This window comes from Symphalangus syndactylus, chromosome 16 (assembly GCF_028878055.3).
Source record: "Symphalangus syndactylus isolate Jambi chromosome 16, NHGRI_mSymSyn1-v2.1_pri, whole genome shotgun sequence".
NCBI classification, from domain to species: Eukaryota; Metazoa; Chordata; class Mammalia; order Primates; family Hylobatidae; genus Symphalangus; species Symphalangus syndactylus.
The window spans coordinates 10,270,749-10,291,458 of NC_072438.2; the positions used below are offsets into that span (position 1 = coordinate 10,270,749).

At 56.7% G+C, this 20,710-nt stretch overlaps 1 protein-coding gene and 1 long non-coding RNA gene across 6 annotated transcripts in view; one reads left to right on the plus strand and one right to left on the minus strand.

The window, feature by feature from the left end:
- Nucleotides 1–20,485, plus strand: part of TMEM175 (transmembrane protein 175) — a 28,008-nt gene extending 7,523 nt beyond the window's left edge. The window contains exons 2-12 of one of the 5 annotated variants that reach the window (XM_063619361.1): nt 4,897–5,024; nt 6,168–6,351; nt 6,567–6,605; nt 8,861–8,955; nt 9,473–9,524; nt 9,949–9,984; nt 10,734–10,817; nt 11,294–11,458; nt 17,168–17,246; nt 17,518–17,653; nt 19,656–20,485. In XM_063619361.1, coding sequence (XP_063475431.1) covers nt 6,199–6,351; nt 6,567–6,605; nt 8,861–8,955; nt 9,473–9,524; nt 9,949–9,984; nt 10,734–10,817; nt 11,294–11,458; nt 17,168–17,246; nt 17,518–17,653; nt 19,656–20,328 — 1,512 coding nt within the window. In that variant the 5' untranslated portion in view covers nt 4,897–5,024; nt 6,168–6,198 and the 3' untranslated portion in view covers nt 20,329–20,485. Of the gene's footprint in view, nt 1–4,896; nt 5,025–6,167; nt 6,352–6,566; nt 6,606–6,918; nt 7,061–8,857; nt 8,956–9,472; nt 9,525–9,912; nt 9,985–10,733; nt 10,818–11,293; nt 11,459–17,167; nt 17,247–17,517; nt 17,654–19,655 lie in introns of those variants that run through there. The other 4 variants (XM_063619360.1, XM_055246647.2, XM_063619362.1 and 1 more) reach the window with 4 other exon arrangements.
- LOC134732710 (uncharacterized) lies at nt 13,178–17,173 on the minus strand. Its single transcript, XR_010116135.1, has 2 exons — nt 15,303–17,173; nt 13,178–13,645 (listed from the first exon to the last, which is right to left on the minus strand). It is a non-coding gene; the product is annotated as an uncharacterized lncRNA (long non-coding RNA).
- Nucleotides 20,486–20,710: the final 225 nt, after the last annotated feature.

Below are 20,710 nucleotides of genomic sequence, written 5' to 3' on the forward strand. Positions count from 1 at the left end.
AATGAAAGAAGCCAATCTGAAAAGGTTCCATACTGTATGATTCTAACTATAGAACATTCTGGAAAAGGCAAAATTATGAAGACAGTACAAAGAGCAATAGGCCGGGTGCAGTGGCTCACGCCTGTAATCCCAGCACTTTTGGAGGCCGAGGCGGGTCGATCAGCTGAGGTCTGGAGTTTGAGACCAGCCTGCCCAACATAATGAAGCACCTCCTTTACTAAAAATACAAAATTAGCTGGGTGTGGTGGCATATGCCTGTAATCCCAGCTACTCAGGAGGCTGAGACAGGAGAATCACTTGAACCTGGGATTGGAGGTTGCAGTGAGCCGAGATTGCACCATTGCACTCCAGCCTGGGCAACAAGAGTGAAACTCGATCTCAAAAAAAAAAAAAAAAAAAAAGCAGTAGTTGCTAGGGGTTCAGGAAGAAAGAGGGAGGGTGGAGCACCAGAGATTTTTAGGGTGTTTAAACTATTCTGTGTGATACTGTTTTGGTGAAAACAAGTCATTTTACGTTTGTCAAAACGCATAGAATACAGCACAGAGTGAAGCCTAATGTAAACTATGGACTTAGATTAATTGTAATGTGTGAATATTTGCTTGTCAATTGTGCCGAATGTGCCAGACTAATATAAGATGTTAATAATAGAAAGGGAGGCCAGACACAGTGGCTCATGCCTGTAATCCCAGCTACTTGGGAGGCCAAGGCAGGAGAATTGCTTGAGCCCAGCCTGGGCCACATAGACCCCATGTCTTTATAAAAAAAGAAAAAAAAAAGAATATTTTGTCAAACCCAATGTCATGAAACGATTTTCTCCAGCATCATCTTCTAAGAGTTTTATAAACTCTTACATTTACATCATTGATCCATTTTGAGTTAATTTTTGTATGTGTATTAGGTTGAGTCCAAATTCATTCTTTTTTTTTTTTTTTTTTTTTTTTTTTTTTTTGAGATAGAGTCTTGCTCTATTGCCAGGCTGGAGTGCAGTGGTGTGATATCGGCTCACTGCAAGCTCCACCTCCCGGGTTCAAGCGATTCTCCTGCCTCAGCCTTCCGAGTAGCTGGGACTACAGGCACGCGCAACCATGCTCAGCTAATTTTTGTATTTTTAGTAGAGACAAGGTTTCACCATGTTGGCCAGGATGGTCTCGATCTCCTGACCTTGTGATCAGCCTACCTCGGCCTCCCAAAGTACTGAGATTACGGGCATGAGCCACCATGCCCGGCCGAATTCATTCTTTTGCATGTGGATATTCAGTTGTCCCAACACCGTTTGTGAAAAAGCTTTTTCTTTTCCCATTGAGTGGTCTCGGCATCCTTGTCAAAATCAGTTAACCATAAATGTAGGGGTTTATTTCTGAATTATATTCCAGTGTTCTGTGCCTATGCTGTCTTGACTACTGTAGCTTTGTACTAAATTTTGAAATCAGGAAGTGGGAGTGCTCCCAATTTTGTTCTTTTTCAATATTATTTTGGCTGTTAAGATTCCTTGAATTTTCTTTCTTTTTTTTTTTCTTTTTGAGACAGAGTCTCACTCTGTCACCCAAGATGGAGTACAGTGGTGCAATCTCAGCTCACCGCAACCTTCGCCTCCCAGGTTCAAGCGATTCTCTTGCTTCAGCCTCCTGAGTAGCTGGGACTACAGGCACACACCACCACGTCCACCTAATTTTTGTATTTTTAGTGCAGATGGGGTTTTGCCACGCTGGCCAGGCTGGTCTCGAACCCCTCACCTCAGGTGATCCGCCCGCCTCTGCCTCCCAAAGTGCTGGGATTACAGGTATGAGCCACTGCGCCCAGCCAAAATTCAGAACTTCTGTTCTCCTAAAGACTGGTAAGAGAGTGAAAGACAAGCCACAGACTGCAAGGAAATATTTCCAAATTACACATCTTGCAGGATTTTTAACTAGAGTATAAAGAACTCTCAAAACTCAGTGACATTACAAACAACTCAGTAAACAAGCAAAGATTCTAAGACACTTCACTGTGAAAGCTGTACAGATGAAAGATGCCTAATTAGTCAGTAGAGAAATAGCAAATTAAAACCACAATGAGACACCCCTACACGAGTATTAGAATGAGTAAAATAAATTAATTGAATTATTGATTTTTATTATTACTATTTTTTTCCTAGACGGAGTCTTACTCTGTCACCCAGGCTGGAGTGCAGTGGCACGATCTCGGCTCACTGCAACCTCCACTTTCTGGGATCAAGCAATTCTCCTGCCTCAGCCTCCCAAGTAGCTGGGATTCCAGGTGCCCACCACCATGCCTGGCTATTTTTCATGTGTGTTTTTAGTAGAGATCAGGTTTCACCATGTTGGCCAGGCTGGTCTCGAGCTCCTGACCTCAAGTGATCTGCCCGCCTCGGCCTCCCAAAGTGTTGGGATTACAGGCGTGAGCCACCGCGCCCGGCTAAATTATTTTTCTAAGCTGTGCCAAACTGAGTACCAGAGGAGATGAGCAAGTGCAGGTCTCATGCCTGGTGGGAATGCAGATGGTGCAGCTGCCTCGGCAAATCGTCCGGCGGTTTCTCAGGAAGGAAACATGGTCCTTACGATACGACCCGGCAAAACCACTCCAAGGCATTTACCCAAAAGTCATGAAAACATGTTTACACAAACGCCTGTGTGCAAATGTTTACATATAGTGGCTTTATGCATCATTGTGCAAAATGAAACAATACACACGTTGTTCAGCTGCTGAGTGGATCCACAAACTGAGGTGTGTCCATGCCGTGAAATTGCCACACAGCAACCAAAGAAGTGTGTTACTGATATTCCCAGCACCACAGATGAGTCTCGAAAGAAGCTAGAATGAAAACCTCTGGAGGGTGTGATTCCGTTTATACCACATTCTTAAAAAGGCACAATTGGCTGGGCGCAGTGGCTCATGCCTGTAATCCCAGCATTTCGGGAGGCCAAGGTAGGTGGATCACCTGAGGTCAGGAGTTCAAGACCAGCCTGGTAATCATGGTGAAACCCTGTCTGTACTAAAAATACAAAAATTAGCCAGGCGTGGTGGTGGGTGCCTATAATCCCAGCTGCTTGGGAGGCTGAGGCACAAGAATTGCTTGAACCCAGGAGGCAGAGGTTGCAGTGAGCTGTGATCATGCCACTGCAGTCCAGCCAGGGTGACAGACCAAGACTGTCTCAAAAAAATAATTAACTAAATAAATGAGGCAAAATTACAGTGACAGAAAACAGATCAGTGGTTGCTGGAGCTTGAGGTTGGGGAAGCTTGAACACGAAGATGCTGTTTGGGGATAGAACAGTTTGCTGGACTGTGGCTAGCTGTGGATACGTGCCTGTCTGCATTCTAGGTGAGAAATAACCTGGGCATAGAGCAGAAGCCCTCCACCTGCTCCCCGCCTCTCCCTGCCTGGGTCACTGCAGCGCTGTCTGGAAGTTGGCGAACATTGTTCTTATTTATGGTTTTCATTTCTTACCGTGTGTGTATAATTAAGATAGATGGTTGTTTTATGTGTCCATTGTTTACATAAATGGTATAATAGTATGTTTTTGCAACTTGATTTTTTTGTCTTAACGTTTTGTTTTATAGTTTTATACTCGTAAATCTGTTTTAACTTTCTGATAGTTTACCTCATGGTTTAATGATTTGTCCCTTACTAGTCAGAATGTGTTTTAGTTTTATTGTTAAAACACACCGGCCTGACTGCGGTGGCTCTCGCCTGTAATCCAAGCACTTTGGGAGGCTGAGGCAAGGAGACTGCTTGAGCCCAGGACTTCAAGACCAGCCTGGGCAACATGATGAAACCCCTCTCTCTATGAAAAATACAAAAAATTAGCCAGGTGTGGTGGTGCACGCCTGTAGTCCCAGCAACACAGGAGGCTGAGGTGGGAGGATCACTTGAGCCTAGGAGGTCGAGGCTGCAGTGAGCCGTGATTACGCCACTGCCCCCCAGCGTGGGCAACAGACTGAGACCCTGTCTTAAAAAGAAAAAGAGAAAAACCGCGTGTTGCCTCAGTGCAGACCCTAGGCAGCCTGTCATGGCAGTCCCAGTGAGACTGCCTGGAATGGACCCTTGGAGGGTGTGGCACTGCACCTTATTAACCGTTGCTAAACTGTCGCCGAAACACACGTGTCCGTTTACATTCCTGCCTCGGTTTCTGTTTCCCCAGGTCCCCGCCGTCTCTGTCTCACTCCCCACGGTTCATTCCTGCCTCGGTTTCTGTTTCCCCAGGTCCCTGCCGTCTCGTCTCCTCACTCCCCGCTGTTTGTTGCTGCCTCAGCTTCTGTTTTCCCTGCGTCTTTACCGTCCTGTCATCTCACTCCCCGCCGTCTGTCCCCACCGTTCATTCCAGCCTCAGTTTCTGTTTTCCCCAGGTCCCTGCCCTCCTGTCGCCTCACGCCCACCACCCCGGCTGGGCTGGCCTCTCGCCGTTTCATTTGCACCTCCCCGATCTCCCTGATTGCTAGTGAAGTGGAATGCCTTGTGTGTTTGTTTTTCCTGGCTGGAAACCGGTGAGCCTCTGCCCATTCTCTGGAGTGGACTCTCCTTGTTTTTGTGCGTCTCGCCTTGGTGTAAGCAGCCTACAGCACATCCCTCTTCCTGTGGACCCTCTAGCTGGCCACATATCTCAGTCTCCTGATGCCCTTGGCCAAGTAAACAGCACCCCCTTTGGAGTGAAACCTGGGGGCCCTGGCTTGTCACCTCCTGCTGGTGCTGAAGGGCTCTCCGCATACCCTTGTGAAGAGGTGGAGAGCCTGGCCTGGCCTGCCCCCAGCTGCTCCTCTCCTCCTTCCTGGGTGCCACTCCCTCAGACCACCCCCACATTTCCAAGTAGCACAGAAATTACTTCTGTTTCTAACACAGCTCAATCCGAGGTACCTGTGAAGGCTGCATCTCCAGCCTGACTTGTTCCATCCCCACAGCTCCCCTGCCCTGAGACAGCCTCCAGTGCTTCTGCTGTGTCCCAGGAAATAAGCCTGAAGCAAGCACTCACCGTCCCTCAAGAATGTGCCCTGACCCACCTTCCTCACCACGGTGGCATCAGGGCCAGGTGGGCTCCCCCTTCTCCGTCACCCCCAGCTGCAGCCCCCAATACTCTTAGGAGCTGCTTTCCCACATGCTCTGTGTCTCCTGGGATGCCAGACCTCCGTCACCCCTCTCCTAGGTCATAGCAGCCCTTCTGACTGGCGTCCTTGACACACTGCTGCCCTCTTCCCTGCTCCAGGGGCGCCTGGCCGCAGGTGGGGCTCAGCCAACATGGAGCTCTCTGGCCACATCCTATGTTTGGGGAACTCATCTCAGTGTGCCCAGCCTCCACCTCGGGTGCAGGGTGAAATCCATAGTGCCTGGTTGGCACAAGGCTGCCCAGCACTGTGCAGCATGGCGCCTGCAGCCATACGTCAGTTCTGTCTCCGTGAGGCGCTGGGGTCTCTTCTGTCCAGAGTACTCTCCACCTGGCATCTTGTTCACCTTCCCAGACACATGTCTGATATTAAAAATGCCTGGGGAGTGCTGTGCTGAGCCACAGCTGTGGCATGTGCCGAGTGCGCCCAGCCCAGGCTCCCACAGGCAGACGAGTGCCTGCCCTGGTGCTAACTGGCTACATATGAAGGGCCTCGGTTTCCCCAAAGGTCACCAAGGGAGAGCGCGGCCCCTGTAGGAAACAGCCCCAGGCACGCGTGCACAGGCGCCGAGACGGAGGGAGAGCACGGCCCCTGTAGGAGACAGACAGCCCCAGGCACGCATGCACGTGTGCTGCGTCTCAGCATGCACGAGTGCCGAGACCGAGGGAGAGCGCGGCCCCTGTGGGAGACGGACAGCCCCAGGCACGCGTGCACGGTCGAGGGCCCCGCAGGGTGTTCCTCTTCCACATTTAGGTCGGCCGTGGGGTCTGTGATCTCTGTGCCTTTCCTTGTCTCTCCCATTTGCTGAGGTGAAACTGAGGCCCAGTTCACCCAGATCAGTGTTCACCAGTAACAGGGCCGGGCGTGGCATCTGTTGTTGGCCTCTCAGCCTGGAGGCCGGAAATTTGAGGGGCACCTGGGAGAGAGGACAGAGCAGCGTGGACCCTTCCCCTGCTTGGTGGCGGCCAAGCCCCCCCATACCAATCCCTGTCCCTGCACCAGGGCTGAGGCTGCATGGCCGACCCCCAGGAGCGCCCCACAGGCACACTCAGACCTGCCTTTCCTCCCAGGCTCCTGTAACCGCCAGGCAGCGGCCCCGCCATGTCCCAACCCCAGACCCCAGAGCAGGCACTGGACGCACCGGGGGACTGCCCCCCAGGCAGGAGAGACGAGGACGCCGGGGAGGGGATCCAGTGCTCCCAACGCATGCTCAGCTTCAGCGACGCCCTGCTGTCCATCATCGCCACCGTCATGGTCTGTACGGGGCCCCTGCTTCGGCCTGCCCCACCCCAAGTCCCTCAAGGCACTGCCCAGCCCACCTCAGACCTGTCTAGGTCTTGCTGGCATCCTTGGGTCCCCCAGCTCCTCAGGCAGCTTAGGGGGGCCCAGCACCACCCTCGAGTCCCCAGTACCGCCACACCCAGTCCAACAAGCGTCTCTTGCTTCCTTCTGTCTCTTTGCCCTCTCAGATCCTGCCTGTGACCCACACGGAGATCTCCCCAGAACAGGTAACGGGGCAGGCTGTGCTCCGCGTGGCATGGCCCTGAGAAGACTCAGGGTCCCTAAGGCCCGACCTGGCACAGGGAGCTGACCCTGCACGCCTGGAAGCTTCTGAGGCTTAGGAGGCAGAGGCGGGAGGCAGGGGCCTCCTTGGAAAGGGAGGGAGCCAGCAAGTCCTACTCAGCCTGTGCTCACCTGGGCGGAGGTCCTGGACTCCTGGGAGGGTGGGAGACTGGGCTTCTAGGGCTCTGTTTCCGAGTTCAGTGGACAAAGGCAGCACCCTGGAAGTGAGCCAGAGGACAGGTTGGAAGAGGAAGGTTCCGGGCCTGCCCCAAGGACAGAAGTTTCCTCTGTGGATGGCAGCTGCCCCAGCAGGCCCCTTCCATAGCTGCTCTGAGTAAACAGGGCCAGCGCCCGTCTCCGCAGGGACACTCCCACCCCGGCTGCTCCCACAGGCCCAGAGGTGAGCGGGAAAGGGTTTACGAGCAGAGTTTCCGCTTACAGCCACCTTAGACTGTTTCTCAGCTAAAGAGCAACACAGCATCTTAGAAGGAGAATGACTGGAGGGCGTCTGGGGCGCACACCTGCCTGGCTCTGTGTCCTCATGACAGGGTCGTGCGGCCCAAGCCTCATGGGTGCGCAAGGAGCCCTTCCTGGGCCAGTACTGAGGTCGGGGCTCCAGTCCTGACTCATGAGCTGAGCCTGGGGGATGCTGAGAAGTCACGGGAGCTGCTTAGAGTTCGGCTTTCTCAGCTGTGCAAAGGGGATGACGAGACTTTTCCTGGGTTTTCATGAGAAGTAGGAATGCAGGTGGAGCCTGGCCCAGTCTGCAGGGAGACCCTGGACACCGGCAGGCAGCAAGCAGCACAGGCACTGGGACCCCGGAGCCGCTCCCGCCCTCCCTAGGGGGGCAGCTGCTCAGGAAAGCTGCACCCCCGCCGAGGCCCATGGGGTGGGCTTGGCCAAATGCAGTCGTGAGGTACTGGCCTTGGCTGTCCCTTTCAGAAGAGGGTTGCTGAGGTACGGCCACATCCACCTGCGATGCCCATGCCAGAGGGCGCATGACAATGAAGGGCCCAGGTGGTTGGAAATAAAAACCTGTGAACCAAAACCTGCTCTGACTTCCCTGCAGCCAGGGCACCTTTCTAGGACTGTGGTGTTGAGTGCCCTGTCTTTTCTCTGTTGTCCTAACCGGGTCACAGGGAGGGTCTGAGTCTCAGAAAGTCCTGGAGAGTCAAAAGCTCATTCAGAGAACACATTTATGGGAAGAGGGAAAGGCCTGACGTGTGTCCCAGGGAAGGTGCTAGAACAGTGGACACCTCCTTGTGAGGAGAGGGGACTCCTGGGGCTGTGCTCACTCTGATGAAAAATAAAAGACGGTCGTAACTTTGAAAACCCATGATTCGAAAAGCTAGATGGGACTCAAGAAGTGACTGAAACACTAAGTTATTGACCCAGAGACCTGCCTGCAAGTAAAGAACCAAGGGAGACGGTAAAGTGCCCAGTGTTCTGTTGGGAGCGTTCGTGGAGAGAGCGTGAAAACCTTCCCACGGCTGGAGGGCGAGGGCCTTGCATCGAGTATGGTGCGGTCCCCAGCACCTCCACCCTGACCGCAGCCCCCAGGCCCCCCAGCACCTCCACCCTGACCGCAGCCCCCAGGCCCCCCAGCACCTCCACCCTGACCGCAGCCCCCAGGCCCCTAGCGCCTCCACCGTGACCCTTCTGTGCTGTCAACCTGTGTGTCCTTCCGAAGTCCACATGCCGGACGTCTCACAGGGATGGCCTTGAGGCAGAGCCTTTCGGTGGTGACCCGGTTATGATGGCAGAGCCTCATGAATGACATTTGTGACCTGGTGCTTTTGCCCTCCTGTCCCCTCCCACATGCGGACACCAAGAGGGTACCATCCCCGAGGCGGAGTCCTCAGCAGACACCGAGCCCCTTAAGAGCTGCCCCCCAAGTGGGAACACAGCCCATAGAACACTCCAGAGTACACCTGTGGGTGTGGGCATGGATCAGCGCCCTGGAGAAGGGGTGGGGGCTGCAGGGGAGACAGACCAGCTGGAGACGGAGGCTGGACCCAGAACAGGGCACCCAGGGTCCGCTGGGGAGGCCAGGACCCTCCCATGTGCCTCACAGGGCCCACCTGAGGGTCTCGCCCTGCCCTGGACCGAGACCAGCCCCCCTTCACGGTGCTGTCTCGACTGCCATTCGGGACACTCATGTCACCTGGGCTCTGACAGCAGTGCTCTTGTATTCCAGCAGTTCGACAGAAGTGTACAGAGGCTTCTGGCAACACGGATCGCCGTCTACCTGATGACCTTTCTCATCGTGACAGTGGCCTGGGCGGCACACACAAGGTGGGGGCCTGGGCGCTTCCAGCGGTCCAGAGCTGCTCTCAGGGTTCCCTTACCCCGCACCACTTCACGCATGGGTCCACGGGTGGGGGACAGCAGGCTGCTCCTCCCACCCTCATCCGCGTGGGGATGACAGGACTTACCCAGCCCCAGGGCCTGGAGCAGTGCAGACGGTGCGGTAGGCAGAGGCGCGGGCGGTGCAGTAGGCGGAGGCGCAGGTGGTGCAGATGGTGCAGGGTGTGGACGGTGTGGTAGGCGGAGGCGCGGACTGTGCGGTAGGCGGTAGGCGGAGGCGCGGACGGTGCGGATGGTGCAGGGTGTGGACGGGGGCAGGGTACTTTCTAGGGAACTTCATTTCCTTCGTGTTTTCCAAGTCCCGTGCACTAGGTAGTAGTTTATATTTGGTTAACAGTGATGTTTCTTAATGATGTTTTAACCAGAAGATGCTGGAGAGCGTGTGTGTGCATTTAATGTTACTAGAGCTGCATTTTATTGTCTATCTTTTTCTTAAATGGTTTAGGTTGTTCCAAGTTGTTGGGAAAACAGACGACACACTTGCCCTGCTCAACCTGGTGAGTATTTTCCTGCCCTTTTCTGGGGAGTGACTTTGGTTTGTAATCTGACTCTCAGGGAAGAGGGGAAGGGAGCAGCTGGCCTCTCTCGTGACCTCCAGGGAGCCTCGGAGCCTGAAATCTGTCCACACCTGGGAGCTCCTTGAATGATCTTTCCCTCCCCATGGGTCGCCAGCCTATATCTCCTCCCAGACACAGCCAGGGTGTGGGGGACCACGGGGCGCTGGGCTGGGCACAGGTGTGGGGGACAGAGAGGATGAGTGCCCCCATCTGGCCCTGCAGGGTCTGGGGGCTGGACTCACACTCGCTGGCCCACCCTTCTTGGGGAGGGCCCAGCCCTGTGCCTTCCCAGAGTGGGCTCTGTCCATCCCCCTGCCCTTCTCCCCAGGCCGCATCATGGCTGTGATGCCCTCCCTCCCTCCAGGCCTGCATGATGACCATCACCTTCCTGCCTTACACGGTGAGCAACGCCAGGCCCCTGACACCCTGAGGCTTTGCTGGGCACCACTGGATTTGACCTGTCCTCAAAAGCAGACCAGCTGGATGGCCCAGGGCCTGGGCCACACGGTTGTAGAGAAGAGAGAAGGTTCTGGGGAGAGCAAGTTCTGGAGCGAGAACGTTCTGGGGAGAGAAGGTTCTGGGAAGAGAAGGTTCTGGGGAGAGAAGGTTCTGGGGAGAGAAGGTTCTGGGGAGAGCCCGCTGTCAGGGGCTGCCGGGGGCTTCTTTCAGGCTGGCGGGGAGGAGAGGCAGTGGCCTCGATGAGGGAGTCACTGGCACTCCCAGCTCCCACCCGGCCCTGAGCCCGCAGCCCCCTGCCCATCCCAGGCCTGTCCCTGGCGTGCAGCCCCTACAGCCTCCGACTACCCGCCCTGTACTACTCAGGCTGTGAAAGTGCCTCCAGATTCTGGCAGCGGCCGCGAGTCTGGGTGTGCGGGACTGTGTGCCACAAGGAACTGGGGTCTGGGGAATTCCATATGAATCGGATGACATTCTGGCTTTAAAGGTCTGAGACATTTGGTGGAGTTGGTTGGGGTGGGGGCAGTTTGGACACATGCCCCCCAGCACCCAGCTGGCCCCATCCTGTGATGGCCCCACCGCATCTCCCAGTGTCCCGTGGAGTGGGGAGGCTCACCGTGGCCCAGTTCCAGGCTCTGGGGCCCAGGAGCCTGGTAACCTAGGATTTGGGGGGGGTTGGTTTTGTTTTAACAGTTTTCCTTAATGGTGACCTTCCCTGACGTACCTCTGGGCATCTTCTTGTTCTGTGTGTGTGTGATCGCCATCGGGGTCGTGCAGGTAGGGGGCCTGGGGGCCTGCACTGTGTGTGTGTGTGTGTGTGTGTGTGTGTGTGTGTTCACCATCAGCGCTCTTGGGGCCGGGGGTCCTGTGCTGTGGGTATGTGTGTGTGATCGATCGCCGTCAGGTCACGCAGGTAGGGTTCCCGAGGCCACCTGCACGCATAGGATGTGGCATGCCCAGAGCCCCCCTGCTTTCTGACCAGACACTGGGAAGAGTGGGCCCTGACACCCCCCACATGCGGCCCCAGAGCCAGCAGGGGCTCCCGTTCTCTCTCCACCTCAGCCCCTGTGCCCAAAGTATCCCAGGTACAAGCCCACCTCTACCTGCCAGGTCCCCCCCACCCACCCCGAGACCCCTGCGTGTGCACCATGCAGCCCGGGGGTTGACCCCCACCCCGAGACCCCTGCATGCGTGCCATGCATCCCGGGGGTTGACTCTCGGGGCCGGTGTCCTGCAGCTTGCTTTTCCCACAGGCATTCATTGTGGGGTACGCATTCCACTTCCCGCACCTGCTGAGCCTGCAGATCCAGCGCTCTGCTCACAGGGCTCTGTACCGACGACATGTCCTGGGCATCGTCCTCCAAGGCCCAGCCCTGTGCTTTGCAGCAGCCATCTTCTCTCTCTTCTTTGTCCCCTTGGTGAGTGCTGGGACAGCCCCTGGGGCCCAGGCAGGAATGGGGTCCACCGTGGGATCGATGTCCCCACTGAGCCAAACATGGGGGTGGGGGCAGAGCCACAGACAGGTAGGGGTCCCACCGAGGGTCTTGTGTGTGAGGCCCAGGGCTGCAGTGAGTGGCACCAGGGAGAGAGGCCTGCTCCACCTGAGGCCCCGAGACCCAGCCGGTCGAGGACAGAGACAGACACTCATCGAAGGAAGGGGCAGCTGAGTGTCCTTCTCAGAGAAGCTTCACGACGACGATGACGAGAAACAGCGACACCGGAGTCCAGGGGTGCACTTGTTTTCTTGTTTTGTTTTTTGTTTATTGAGGCAAGATCTCGCTTTGTCACCCAGGCTGGACGGTAGTGGTGCGATCTTGGCTCACCACAGCCTCAACTTCCCGGGCTCAAGCGATTCTCTCACCTCAGCCTCCCAAGTAGCTGGGACTACAGGTGTGCACCACCACCCCTGGATAGTTTTGGTATTTTTTGTGGAGACAGGGTCTTGCTATATTGTCCAGGTTAGTCTGGAACGCCTGGACTAAAGTGATCCTCCCACCTTGGCCTCCCAAAGTGCTGGATTACAGTGTGAGCCACCACGCTGGCCTTTATTTTCTTTTTTTCTTTTTTTTCTTTTTTTTTTTTTTTTGAGACGGAGTCTCGCTCTGTCGCCCAGGCTGGAGTGCAATGGCGCAGTCTCGGCTCACTGCAAGCTCCACCTCCCAGGTTCACGCCATTCTCCTGCCTCAGCCTCTCTGAGTAGCTGGGACTACAGGCGCCCGGCACCACGCCCGGCTAATTTTTTTTGTATTTTTAGTAGAGACGGGGTTTCACCGTGGTCTTGATCTCCTGACCTCACGATCCGCCCACCTCGGCCTCCCAAAGTGCTGGGATTACAAGCGTAAGCCACCGTGCCCGGCCTCTTTTTTTTTCTTGAGACAGAGTTTTGCTGCCAGGCTGGAGTGCAGTGGCGCAATCTCGGCTCATTGCAACCTCTGCCTCCCAGGTTCAAGCAATTCTCCTGCCTCAGCCTCCCGAGTAGCCGGGATTACAGGTACCTGCCACCACCCCCAGCTAAGTTTTGTATTTTTAGTAGACACGGGGTTTCACCATGTTGGCCAGGCTGGTCTCGAACTCCTGACCTCGTGATCCACCCACCTCAGCCTCCCAAAGTGCTGGGATTACAGGTGTGAGCCACTGCGCCCGGCCTATTTTCTTTTGGATAAGGAATCTATACAAAACTGTGTCAGGACAGTAAACATCAAACAGTGTTTGGAGGAGGAGCCCCTGGGGATAAGACCAGCATCTGCTCATGGGGACATCAGCTGTTGGTGCTTGGAGAATGTGAGCCACCAGGGAGAGGGAGAAGGCAACCAAAGAAAGTTCCAGAACCCAGAATGGAGCCTGGGAAAGTAGAGAAGGCAGAGCTGAGGACCCAGCTGTTGGCAGCAGAAGCCAGGTCTGCCGGGGCCACCGTGTGCATCCGGGCAGCAGTGCCAGGGGTGGGGCCAGCGGAGAGCAGGGCCTCCTAGCAGCCCTCACGCAGGTAAAAGACAACTGGGAGCCTCTTAGCCCAAAGACCGAGGTCTGCTCACTTGTTTTTTTTTTAAGCCAATGGCTAATTTTAATAGGATAAGACCATCATTCTAGTAATGCAGCCATCATCCAGGAACAGAGAGAAACCGCAGCCATTTCAGAGGTGCTTTCAGTAGCAACTTTATTTGCGGCGGCTGGACCAGCTTGAGCACCTTTTTGAAGTAAATTGAATTTTTAAACCCAGAGCACCATAAGAATTGTGGAGAAATGAATGGTTGTTATTTTAAATGTTTAGTAAACATTTCAGAAGAATCCCAAGTTTAAAATAGACGACAGCCAGGTGGCAGTGGCGCACCTGTAGTCCCAGCTACTTCGGAGGCTGACGCGGGAGGACTGCGGGAGCCGGGAAGTTCTGGGCTGTAGTTCTGGGCTATGCCAGTCAGATTTCCGCACTAAGTTTGGCATCAATATGGTGATTCTGGGAGCAGAGAACCACCTGGCTGCATAAGGAGTGGGGAGCCAGCCCAGGTTGGAAGCAGGGCAGGTCAAAACTCCTGTGCTGATCAGTAGAGGGATTGTGCCTGTGAATAGCCACCGTACTCCAGCCTGGGCAACACAGCAAGACTCAGTCTCTAAAGAAACAAAACAAAACAAAAAAACATCTCCAGTGAGGGCCTGGTGCTGCTGCCTCACTCACTAGAGGCCTGGGCAGGCTGTCTCCTCCACCAAGAGGGGCTCGAGCTGGGGAGCTGAGCAGGGCAGGCTCCAGAGTGTTGGAGGCCCACAGGCCAGGCATAGCCAAGCCCAGGGGAGCGCCAGGCTACAGTTGGGGGTGGCCTGTGAGCCCCAGGGGCTGTGGCTGCTGCACTGCTTGGCTCTTAGACTGGATGCATTTGATGCTTGTGAAACAGGAAGGAGGAGAAGCCAGGGAGGATGGTGTGGGGCAGGCCAGAGGCTAGGGACTTCCTCAAGGAGGGTGGGCCACCCACAGGCACCGGCAAGAGGGGTGGATGTCCTCAACTGCAGCCTCTGTGAGGTCAGAACAGGGGCAGGGGCTCTGGGCAGAAGGCAGGTGGGCTGAGCCCTGGGCAGAGGTGGGCGGGTGGGTGGCCAGCACAGTGGGCAGGGGTAAGGGGTAGCAGGTCTGGCGCAGTCCTGGTTTCAGGGGTGGGACAGCCGCTTCTGGTAGTGGCCGAGTGACAGGAGGCAGGCAGGCTGGTTGATGAGGTCAGGACCCAGGCTAGGGGGTAGCCGTCGTGTGGAGGACACAGACAAGACATAGCACCCATGGCTGGGATTGGGCAGGGCGGCCACACCTGCCACAGGGCCCGGATGTGGGCCTGGAGGGGCTGAGGGCAGGCGAGTGGCCGGCAAGCCTGAGGGCCTGAGGCTGAGCTGGGGCCAGGCCTGGAGGCTGAGAATCGCAGGACAGCCCAGCCCAGCTGCCCATGAGCAGGTGCGGCGTTGGGGAGGGTGAGCAGCCTGCAGTGACCGTGCCCTCCCCTCCTGCAGCTGGCCCAGGGAAGCCTGGATGGGAGGCAGACTCTAGGAAGGAGGGTCCCTGGGGTGGCGCTGGGAGGCCCAAGCTGTCAGCAGTTCCAGGACTCCAGAGGGAAGGGCCAGGCCACGGAAGCCACCTTGCCCTCCGTGGCTCTGACAGGGTAACAGTCCATCCTCAGCCTTCGGTGCTGCATCCTGGCTTCATCCTCCACAGCTGCAGGGTCTTCGCAAGGCCCCTCCACGTCTGCTGGTCCCTCTGCTCGCGCCCCCCACCTTGGGGCTTTCACCCCATACTCGCCTCCTTCTATCCACACTGTCAGACCTCCCTGGCTGCAGCCCTGCAGCCCTCCACCCTTGCATGTCATTGGGACATGCAGGTGTCCTTGTGCCCCGCCCCGGCCCCCACCCAGACGCTGGGCTGTGTCCTCCAGGCCCAGCCTCTCACTGCCCTGGGCCAGGCCATCCCCACCTCCCCTGGATGACCTTGGCCACTAAGCCCTCCTGTTGTAACACATACCACATGGGTCCTGGGCTCTGCCCTGGGCCTTGGACATTCATGCCCTGCATCCTGTAGTGGCAGCTGCCACCACCTTCCCACCCTCACTGTGCATGGTCCCGTCCTTCCCAGGCCCTCCCCAGCCCCACACAGCGAGCCCCCGTAGACCCCCCGGCCTGTCCCCAGGATGGGCTCCCTCCTCCCTAGTTTCCCTGCTCTTCCACAGCACTTCCCCCACCCCCTGACCCCATGGTGCTGGCTGCCTCCTGCTAAGACAACCTGCGCACACCAACCTGGCACCTGGAGGCACTTCCCTCATCGTGTGTCGGTTACTTGAAGCCTGAAAACTGGATCATGAATGTGTCTGGAATTGGTGTTGACATCTGTGGTGTTCTCACCCACGTGGTGAACTGGAGGTGGCCACAGTGCAGGACAGACAAGCGGGCAGGCGTCCATCCTCGCCAGCTGGGGCCACGTTATGGGGAAGGCGGGGAAGGAGGCAGGCAGCACCGCCCAGGCCAGGAGCCTCCTGCGAGGAGGTGGGGAAGTGCCACACCCAGGCCGCACAGGGGAGGAAGGCCTGGGGCTGTCTGTTGGCTGCACTAGCCTGAGCACTTAAGCGGGGCTGAGTGCGAAGACACAGGCCTCTGGGGACCAGGACACTCACATGGCCTGGTCCTCTGTGCTCCCTTTTTAAATTACGTTTGGTAAAATACACATATTTACCATTGTAACCATCATGAAGTGTGCACTTGAGTAGCGTGTAGTGCATTTGCATTGTGTGCAGACACCCCTTCTGTCCTGTCTTGAACCTGTCATCACCTCCTGTGCAAACCCAGCACCCAGGAGCCCTCACTCCCCATTCTGCCCCGCCCCAGTCCCTGGGAGCCAGATGCACTTTCTGTGTCTGTGAACTTGTGTGTTCTGGATTCCTCATATGCAGAGACTCACACAGTGTGTGGCCTTTTTGTGTCTGGCTTCTTAAACTTAACATTCTGTTGTCAAGATTCACCTGTGTTGTCGGCCGTGTCAGAACTGCGTTCCTTCTCTATGGCCCCAGAATAGTCCATTGTGAGTCTCCTGCCAGGTCATGTGGGCACACTCATCCGTGGACAGGGATCTGGGCATGTGCGCCTCCAGCTGCCATGAGTGGTGCTGCTGTGAGCACTGCTGGACACATGTAGCTGCCGTTGAGTGACACCGCTGTGAGCACTGCTGGACACGTGTAGCTGCCGTTGAGTGACACCACTGTGAGCACTGCTGGACACGTGTAGCTGCTGTGAGTGGTGCTGCCGTGAGCATTGTCGCGAGTGGAGCCACTGTGGGCATTGCTGGAGTGATGCCTCTCTGAGCGTTGCTGGACACGTGTCTCTTCGGATCTGTCTCCTCAGGCTGTTGGTGTGCGTGCCCAGCAGTGACTTTCTAGGTCATTTGGTGATTCTGTGTTTAATTTTTTAAGTTTAATTTTTTGAGGAATCACCAAACTTCCACGGCAGCTGCAGCATTTTACATTCCCACCAGCAGCACATGGCGGTTCCAGTTTCTCCACATCCTCATCAACACCTGCTGTTTTTCAGTTCTCTCCATCCTAGTGGATATGAAGAATCTCGTTGTGGTTTTGATCTGCGAGAGGTTGACCATTTGCGTGTTTCATCTGGAGCAATGTCTGTTCTCATCCTTTGCCCATTTTTAATTGGGTCGTCTTTTTATTGTTGAGTTGTAAGAATTTCAGATAGGGAGATAGACAATAAATTTTAAGACACGGTCTTGCTCTGTCACCCAGGCTGGAGTGCAGTGAGGTGGGTCACCGCTCACTGCAACTCCTACCTCCCAGGTTCAACAGGTACACAGTCACACCTGACTAATTTTTTATTTTTCGTAAACACACAGTCTTACTATGTTGCCAGGCTGGTCTCGAACTCCTGGGCTCAAGCGATGCGCCTGCCTCAGCCCCCAAAGTGCTGGGATTACAGGCATGAGCCACTGTGCTGGCTTAAGAATTCTTTACACTTTTTGGGTACTAGGCCCTATCAGATACATGATCTGCAAAGACCCTCCCTTCTGCCGCAGCCCCTGCTTTAGCACACAGCTTTGTGTGGATAAGGCCTGGCCTCGGCCCCCTGTGGAGGGCACTGACCTGTGGTTTGTCTCCCTGCAGTCTTACCTGCTGATGGTGGCTGTCATCCTCCTCCCCTACGTCAGCAAGGTCACCGGCTGGTGCAGAGACAGGCTCCTGGGTAGGTGATGACTGGGTGGGCTGGCCTGAGAGGCCTGCAGTCCGCCCACCTCCATGTGGCTGCTCCGCCCTGAGGGCTGTCCGCGGGCCGAGGCCCATGTGTGTGGTGGTGGCTGGGGCTCCCCCACTCCGCCCCTTGGGGCATCCGTGTCCTGTCTCCTCTCCTGGCCTGTACATTCCAGACCTCTTCAGGGATGAGGGCAGTGACAGCCACGCGGGCTCTGGCTCCACATAGGGGTTTGGCCAGCTCCACCCTCCTGGCATGTCCACAGGCCACAGGGATCCCTCGGCTCACCCAGTGGAAGTCTTCACCTTTGACCTCCACGAGCCACTCAGCAAGGAGCGGGTGGAAGCCTTCAGCGACGGAGTCTACGCCATCGTGGCCACACTTCTCATCCTGGACATCTGGTGAGGACCCCGAGTCACCCGCCCCAGTTATCAGGCGGCCAGTGTGTCTGAGTCCCTGGCGTCTCATCCTGGAAACCCCAGAAAGGCACAGGGGTCTTGGCTCCACCCTCCTCTGGATGCCTAGAGTTTTGTGTGAGGTCAGGGCAGCCCCCACTTCAGGGAGGACAACCCTCCCAGCAGCCCCTCCCTTCCCAGCAGCTCCCACCCTTCCCAGCGGCCCCTCCTTTCCCAGAGGCTCCCACCCCAAGCGCAGACGGGGATGGGGTGCCAGGGCAATTTCAGCACCAGCCACCAACTGCTATCCTCACTCTTCTCAGAGGGGCTCAGCAGCCGTGGGTATCCCCCTACCCCAGGCCTCACCCCTGCCCCAACACCAGCCCCTCCTAGTCCCTAGTCCCTCCCATTCCCTCCTGCTTCCTCCCAGTCCCTGCCAGCCTTCCTGCTCCCTCCCAGTCTCCCCCATCGCCTCCCAGCCCCCCCCCATCACCTCCCAGCCCCTCCAGCTCCTTTCGGCTGGCTGTTGCTTCCTTCCAGCGTCTGCTCCTCCGCTGCCTCATCTGCCTCTTCATCTGTTAGAGCGCTCATCTCATCTTAGTCGTCACGTTTTTGTGGTGTTTTTTTTTTGTTTTTTCTTTTTGAGACAGTCTTGCTCTGTCGCCCAGGCTGGAGTATAGTGGCTCGACCTCAGCTCACTGCAACCTCTGCCTCCCAGGTTCAAGCGATTCTCCTACCTCAGCCTCCCAAGTAGCTGGGATTACAGGCACGTGCCACCACGCCCAGCTAACTTTTTGTATTTTTAATAGAGATGGGGTTTCACCAAGTTGGCCAGGCTGGTCTTGAACCCCTGACCTCAGATGATCTGCCCACCTCGGCCTCCCAAAGTGCTGGGATTACAGGTGTGAGCCACCGCACCCAGCCATCCTAAGTTTGAATTTGCTTTTCTACATCTTCCATCCTTCTGGAGTGTCTTGTTCCCTGGTCATAGTTGAGCACTCTGACCACCTTGGGGTTAGACACTATGGTTTTATATTCTGTACTTGATATTCTCAAGTCCAAGTCTTGTGATGCTCTTCTCTGCTGTCGTGTGCATTTTTAAAAACGGGAAGCAAACGTTCGTTGGCACCTGATCTCTAAGGCCCAGGTGCCAGGGATGCTCCAGGGTGACGTGCCTGATTGTGCAGCCAGCTCGGCCCCCTTGGGAGGGACCTGCCGAGGAGAGGCTGCAGCGTGGGGCTGGGATAGTGACCTCTCCTCCACCTGGAGCCATGGCTAGGAGAGCTGCCCCTCCCAGCAATTTCCTGCCCTTGCTGCCCCAGTCTGTCTGCTGCCCCCACCCCCCACCCCTCGCCCCTCGCCCTCTGCGTATCGTTCTGGAGGACAGAAGTCTGTCTGGGGCTGCTTGAGTATCACTGTCCTCCACGTCCCAATGTTGAAGGACAACACTGTTCCCGGCTTTCTGGGTGGTGCCGTCAGAAGGCAGCAGCCCTGACAAGGGTGGTTCCCAGCCTCCCTGGCGCTGCAGAGTCCAGCTGGGAGTCGGCCTCCTGAGACCCCCGTGTGCATCTGAGAACCATGGAGGCAAGCTCTCCGCAGAGCTTCAGCCAGGGTGTTGTGTGGGTGGCTCCGAGGGCTGGAAGCTGGGAGGGAACAGACCTCGCTGCCCCACAGCAGGTTGGTCCTGCACAGCAGACGCAGGAGAGCCTCGGCCAGAGAGGGCTGCAGCCGAGGGCCCCCAGCAGCACCTGGGCTAGCAGGGTTGGGCTCCCATTAGCAGAGCAGAAGGGTGCCAGTTTCTGTGGAATTTCAGATGAAGAGCACATAACAGTCAGTGCGCCAAATATACATAAATAACGGCATTCTGAAATTTAGCACACTGGAAAGTCCACATGGTTCATCTGAAAATGTGCCAGGTCCAGGCAGCCCTACAGGCGCTCACCCACCCTGCTGGGGCCTGTGTGGCCATGGCGAGGCCGGCACAAATGCATCTATTCACTGTTCTCAGCGAAGACAACGTCCCGGACCCCAAGAACGTGAAGGAGAGGTTCGGCGGCAGCCTCGTGGCCGCCCTGAGCGCGACCGGGCCGCGCTTCCTGGCGTACTTCGGCTCCTTCGCCACGGTGGGACTGCTGTGGTTCGCCCACCACTCGCTCTTCCTGCATGTGCGCAAGGCCACGCGGGCCATGGGGCTGCTGAACACGCTCTCGCTGGCCTTCGTGGGCGGCCTCCCACTAGCCTACCAGCAGACCTCGGCCTTCGCCCGGCAGCCCCGCGATGAGCTGGAGCGCGTGCGCGTCAGCTGCATCATCATCTTCCTGGCCAGCATCTTCCAGCTGGCCATCTGGACCACGGCGCTGCTGCACCAGGTGGAGACGCTGCAGCCCTCGGTGTGGTTTGGCGGCCGGGAGCATGTGCTCATGTTCGCCAAGCTGGCCCTGTACCCCTGCGCCAGCCTGCTGGCCTTTGCCTCCACCTGCCTGCTGAGCAGGTTCAGCGTGGGCATCTTCCACCTTATGCAGATCGCCGTGCCTTGCGCCTTCCTGTTGCTGCGCCTGCTCGTGGGCCTGGCCCTGGCCAGCCTGCGGGTCCTGCGGGGCCTCACCCGGCCTGAACACCCCCCGCCGGCCCCCACGGGCCAGGACGACCCACAGTCCCAGCTCCTCCCTGCCCCCTGCTAGCGGCCAGAGCCCACTCCCAGCCGTCCCCACCAGAGATGGACCAGGGAGGACAGGACGCTGGGCAGGGGAAGCCAAGTCGCGGGCAGGCCGCAGTGGTTCTTGTGTGGCCTGATTTTATTTTCATTGTGAAATATCATGCTCTATTTCAGTCCTCAAATTGTTCTCCACTTTTTGCGGAGAGAGGAGTTTCACGGGAACTTGAAATGTGCTTTATAGCATTTGCCTATCCATTCTCTCTCACCTGAAGACACGCTGCCAAGCCCACCCACCCGAGGGGCTGCCCACTCCCAGCCCCTCTGAGGCCTATACAGAGCTGGTGGGGGGGGTGCCAAGCCAGGCCCTCCCCTCCCCTCGGTTGTTGACACAAAGATGAGGAAGAGAT